The sequence below is a fragment of the Pseudochaenichthys georgianus genome, chromosome 8 (assembly GCF_902827115.2).
Source record: "Pseudochaenichthys georgianus chromosome 8, fPseGeo1.2, whole genome shotgun sequence".
Taxonomy (NCBI): Eukaryota; Metazoa; Chordata; class Actinopteri; order Perciformes; family Channichthyidae; genus Pseudochaenichthys; species Pseudochaenichthys georgianus.
The window spans coordinates 8774160-8780149 of record NC_047510.2 but is presented as its reverse complement, the minus strand read 5'-3'; the positions used below and the strand labels follow the sequence as shown (position 1 = coordinate 8780149).

The 5990-nt window shown below is 40.1% G+C and overlaps 1 protein-coding gene across 1 annotated transcript; it reads right to left on the bottom strand.

Moving 5' to 3' along the window:
• Positions 1-1190: 1190 nt before the first annotated feature.
• tmem100a (transmembrane protein 100a) lies at positions 1191-5718 on the bottom strand. Its single transcript, XM_071204168.1, has 2 exons — positions 5501-5718; positions 1191-4026 (listed from the first exon to the last, which is right to left on the bottom strand). Exon 2 carries the CDS (start codon positions 3934-3936, stop codon positions 3535-3537), a length of 402 nt encoding a protein of 133 aa, XP_071060269.1. The 5' UTR covers positions 3937-4026; positions 5501-5718; the 3' UTR covers positions 1191-3534.
• Between the last annotated feature and the right edge of the window lie 272 nt (positions 5719-5990).

Sequence of the window (5990 nt, the reverse complement as noted above, 5' to 3'; positions counted from 1 at the left end):
CTACCTGTGCTACGGCACCTCTTTTTACCCTCTGTCTGAAACCAGAGCCCAGTCGGCTCTGATTGGTTAGCTGGCCGGCTCTGTTGTGAATGTCCAACCACTTGAAGATGTGCCACCCCTTAGCCTATCACATACAATGTGTTGGAGTGCTAGCATAAGCGAGTGTTATATAATGAGGTCACTTTTGGCGCATTTCCACTGCAGCGGGTCGCCCCGTTTAAGCGTCCTTAATCGTCCTCAAGCGGCCAGGCGAGTTTTTGGTGGCCTTTCCATATAGCGTAGCACCGGCTAGCGGGTACTTTTTCCCTCTTTTTCCGGCCCCATCAAATCGTGGTTCTATCAGGCCAGGGCCAGGGCTGAACTAGTGATGTCAACACTCTCGACTGCTGGTTGGTCAGAGAGAATCGTCACAAGATCGCGCGCAAGATCATCCCTAGCGTCGCATATATCTAGAAGCAAGCTTGCAGCATTTTTATACACAGAATTTTTGTAAACGGAGGAGCTACAAAAATGGCAACGTCAAAGAAAAGCACACCGTGGTCGACCGAGGAGGTGACAACGTTCCTACATCTCATTGGGGATGATAACATCCAGCGGGAGCTCGACGGAACAACTCGAAATGTGAAAAAGAAAAAGCCGATCGCCCCGCCTACACTGCGTTGCTACCCCAGGTCCTAAACTGCCTCGGACGGCCAGCGAGGCAGCCCGAGGCCTGAGCGAGGACGCTTAGGGACGCTTAAACGGGGCTACCCCGCTGCAGTGGAAATGTGTCATTTGTCGTGGAAGTAAACAAAGGAGTCCAATGGATGCGTTTCAGGCATATTTCTGTCTTCATCATGAACTGAACCTTTAAATTACCCCTGCTGATGACATTTCTGAAAACTACGGGAACTCACTTAACTGATATTACATTTCAAAGTATAAAAAAAAGCTATATTCAGTTTGATTATTTAAGCAATCAGATGTTTATGTGTGTTAAGACTCAGGCAAACCCATGTACGTCATCAGAGAAAGACATACTTCCTTCTATTGAGCCATGAAAGCAAAGATCTGATTGTGTAATAATTCATCACTTCTCCAACACTTAACCTAATACAAACACTGACGTCAACTCATCAAGATTCATATTTCCTATAAACATTGAAAGAAGCACAGATTCATAAACAGTATCAGTTTATGTCGGCCAGTAATAATGTTACATTTCAGCACAGAAATGCTGAAGACGTTTATTTGAAGACAGTTTCATCATTATACCGTTGGTTCAATATATGGTACTGTATCTTAATAAAAAATTAAAAAATAGCAAAAAAACGTGATTCTTTAAGGAATACTTCACTTCTCAAAGTTATCATTTATCAACTTCTCACCGAGTGCAGTGGTGGAAGAAGTACTCAGATCCTTCAAAATGTTGCTTAAGTCAAAGTACAGAAAGCAGTAAGAGCATTACAATATTGTATTTTGTCAATTTTAGAGATTTTTCAAATACTGGGTAGATCAATAGTACAGTACTGAATCTTATCATATCAGCATATCTTGTTTTTATATGTAAAAAGTAACTAGGAGTAAATAAATGTTATGGAGTAAAAACAATATAAGCCTCCAAAATGTAGTGAAAAAGAAGTATAGCATAAAATGGATCTACTCAATTAAAGTACAAGTATGACAAAATACTACTGACGATGTACAGCAATTGATAACTTAGTTACATTCCACCACTGACCAAGTGTTTCCTTGAATTTTGAGGTGAAGTTTACCTTCAAGAATGGAACTGCAAGATCTTGTCACATTATCAAAATGTCAACAGTTCAACATATTGGGAAATGAGCTTATGTGCTTTCTTGTAGAGTACAAATAATAACATTGATATCAATTTCACCTCTGTTCATGTACGGAACTGAAGTCACAACGTAGTTAGCTAAGTTTAGCTTAGCAAGATGACAAGAGAAAGGGAGAACTATAGCAACTAGCGTAGCAAGCTAGGCTAATGTTGCTGCGACTCCAGAACAACACAGATAAAGAGTGGTGCAGTGATGACGTATTAGTGAAGGCTGACAGAATGTGTCCCTTGATAAAAAACAAAGGGAATTGTTCACTGCCTTTTTATATATTGCAGAAAATAAGCTCTGTCGCAAACACATTATGATACTTAACTACCAAAAACACGACCCAATAAGCCAGCATCTATCTGGTTCTAGCTAACATTGAAATCGTTCTTCGCAACTGTGAAACTATGACACATTTGAGTATCAATGAGTTTATTAAACCTCATCACGTCCTGTTAATACATGCAAATGATCACATCAAAAAAACATATGCTACATTTGATATTTTCCTTACAGTATGGAAGTACACTGGACAATAAGTAATCAACACTATACACAATATTCCTTTTAATGTCTACAATTTGCCAAATCTACTCAGTGTCACTTTATAGATTTTGTTTAATACTGAGTATAATGATTAAGATAATCAAGGTAGAGCTGCAATAGTTTTTGTTGAATAATAGATTACCCGATTGACATAATTGGCAATTACTTTGATATCCCTATAATCGTTAAAGTACGTTTTAATGTAATAGTGCTAGTAAATGCTTTTTCCAACATGAAAAATGTTTCTCTGTATTATATTATATTTAAGTGAATTTCATTGGGTTTTAGACTCTTAAGGACATTGCCTTAGACTTTGAGAAAACATTTTCCCCTTTTTTCTGATATTTTATAGACCAAACGATTCAGAAATGTATGGACAGGTACAAAAAATGTAAGTTGCAGCCCTAAATAAAAGTGCTTTGAGAGAATACGTATTTAACGTTAAACATTCTCTCTGAGTAAAATATCGTGTGCCATCTAATCCAATTTGCTGAGAAAATATTTGCAGATTTGAAGGAAAATCCTCACATTGAGTACCATAAACTTCCATAGCAGACAATCCTTGTGAGATGAACGCTGACACTTCAACAGTTGAGGAGAAGTAAATGAAGGATGAATTATTGTCCTGGATTTTCCAGTTTCCCTTTCCTTCTCCTGGGCCTTTCAAAGCACACATTCTCTTTAGAATCAAAGCCGCCACATCCAACAGCAGATTAATGGGAGACTTCCTCTACACGGTGGTAATTCATCTTAATTGTGATCCATTCCTCTTGGCTGCGTTCCCAGTTGGCCAGATGCTCGACGTCTGTTTGACAAATAAATCCCTTACAATGTCTTCAAAGCATTAAGGTCTGGGCGTATAGAGTCTGCGGTAAAAAAAAAAGCTTTTACAGGTTGGAAGAGGGTATGCAGCTGGTCATGCCCAGAAAACAGAAGATTAATTATTACCATCAAGTTGGACGTACAGGGTCCCACGATTTAATAGACGGAAGCTTATGTGCATAAATCAATCCTGAAATTAAAATGTAAGTTGAAGCGTCCTTAACATATTGTCTTCAGTGATTGTGGTTCTTGTCTTTTTTTATGTATTTTATCCATGGTTCTCCAACTCATTCTCAAAACCAGGCCTTTTCAGACCCAGAAAACCAGGTGTCCAACTTCTAGTTCAAGTAAAAATACTCCTCTGGTTGGTGACCAGGGCGGTCTGGCTCTCCCGCCGCCTCTCCTTCTTCCTCCTCTCCAGTCTCATCTTCCAGCAGACCACGCTGGACGCCAAGAGCACCAACCCGGCCGAGAGGAGCACCAGGCCAAAGTAGGAGATGGTGGATCCATGCGAGTTGAAGCTGTAAGCCACAGCGGTGACCACGATGCCAGCGATGAGGACCACCACGCCAAAGGGGATGGTGCAGCGGTAGCAGGAGAGCTCGGCCCCCCCCGTGGCTGCGGTCAGCTGTACTTCATTGACTAGGGGGATGTTCACCTGGGTGGCTGCGGGACTCTCGGTGTTGTTGGCCTTCTCTGGGGTCACTGGCGTTCTCATGGCGTCCTCATTAGCTTCTTCTGGCATTGCAGGAATTAGAAACCCTCTGTTAACCAACCACAGATGGTTCCTTCGCTGTCGCCCCTTTACCTCCCTTCCTTGCTAGGGTGTTCCAGTCTGTGTGGGGGGGAAATTGCAAAAGTTATACTTGTTACTCAACACATGACAAAGACTTTCCAGTAATAGTAGTTTTTTTGGTAGATTTTGACACCACATTTCAGCAACACTTTTCTGACCCCCCCCCCCCCCACACACGCTGCTTTAATGTAACTTCTTTGCACAATCCCAGCCGCCGCCCCCTGACCCCGGCAGAGGAGTTGTCTGAATGACGCAGGACCACTCAGCCCTGCACGAGCTGAGACATTCCCTGGAGAGCGCAGGATATGGCATTACAAACTGCTCCGTGAAATGCGAGGAGCTTCGAAATCACCAGCAATTTCCCAAGCACTCATTCTTTCCTCCATCCTGTCAAGAGTCAGTGACAATAAATGGGTAGTGTCAGGTATTCTATCTTTAAAATGCTTACTTTCTTTATTAAGAGGGCCAAATGTATCTCTTGTAGAATTGTATAAGGTTGTTTAGAAGTCTGACATGTCGTTCCCAAACTAAGGTGTCAGCTGAATTTGATGGAGAACCTGAGAATTTAAGATTGGTAAAGTGTACTTAAAAAACAACAACATTGTGGGTATTTAGTTAGAGAATTCCAATCACAAAGTTACCACGGTTATAAAGATATGTTTAGTCATTTTTTAAGCTAAAATGCAAATCACTCGCTCTTTCCAGCTCTTCAAATATGAGCGTTTGATGCTTTTATTTGTTGTGTAGGATTGTAAAAACCTCTTTGATGTTAAGACTATTGGACATCTTATTGGAACGTGGGAAATCATAAAATAAATGTTGCATTATTTTTAGACACTTGATTGACATTTTTTTATTTATTAGAATGTAAATAATGCTATACTTGTGAAGTAATCTGGAATTTTCTTTCGAACATAGTGGTTGCCAGATCTTTACCAAGTATCAGAAAGAGAAGAAGAAGAAGAAACATTTCTGCTCTATAAAATAACCGTAAAGCTTTATCGTTAAAGCCAACTATAAAGCAAAACCATCTGTGAAGGAACATCAGCCTTTGTTTGAAATGCCCTTGATCACACTTGATCCCTTGTACTCATAAAATGTAAGTTTGAAATGTTACTCGAGAAAAAAGTATCAGGGAAAAAGGGTCCAAGAGGTGAAGCAGAAACAGTTTATTAAAAAAACAAGTTATAGTATAAAAGAAGACGTAATTAAATTAAATTACAGCCAGTATAGCGTATTTTACAATGTCTGATAGGTGTGTAATAAGCATGGCAAATGTTTGTTAAGGCTACTGTAATTAGCGATAAGAAAAAAAAGTAATGAAATACAGAAAAACATACTTTTTTAGCAAAATAATCTGCAACCACGGCAATGTACACTGACTTGGAGCCTGGTAATAAGAAAATAACTTACCTTTAAACTTAAACTTCAGCTTCAGCTTGTTATTTGTAATGAGGTAAATCTACTTGACAGCTCGACAAAGCAGAGTACAGACAGAAGAAAGGTTACTTGCCTCACAGCAGTTTTCCATGTCACACAAAGTGCTCCTCTGCTGCAGGGAAGCGTCGCCTCAGTGGAAACCCGTCAGATTCATCTAATTAAAAGATGTCTTCTGTGTTGAAGTCGACCGCAAACAGCTTCTCTTTCCGGGCTGGAATATGATTCCCATTCATGAAAGGCGTCCTCCCGTGAAGTCCTCAGGTTCAGGGCTGCGGCTCGGACTGCCATCCCCATTCAGTACAACTATTTCAAGTATCGATGACTGCAGCGTGAAGCCCACCGCAGCAAGGGGTAGACCACTTCCGGTCATTTATTTCAAAATAAATCTCATTTTGTAGCGAGCATTGATTGCAATTGATTTCCCTTATACAATTATTTTGAAATCAACATTTGTTTATTTCCCTTACTGTTTAGAATTTATCACTGAAATGTAGTTTTATAGCGAACAGAACTCTTTTTCAGTGGCTAAATATACGCACAGAACAATATCACAATTGGCCATA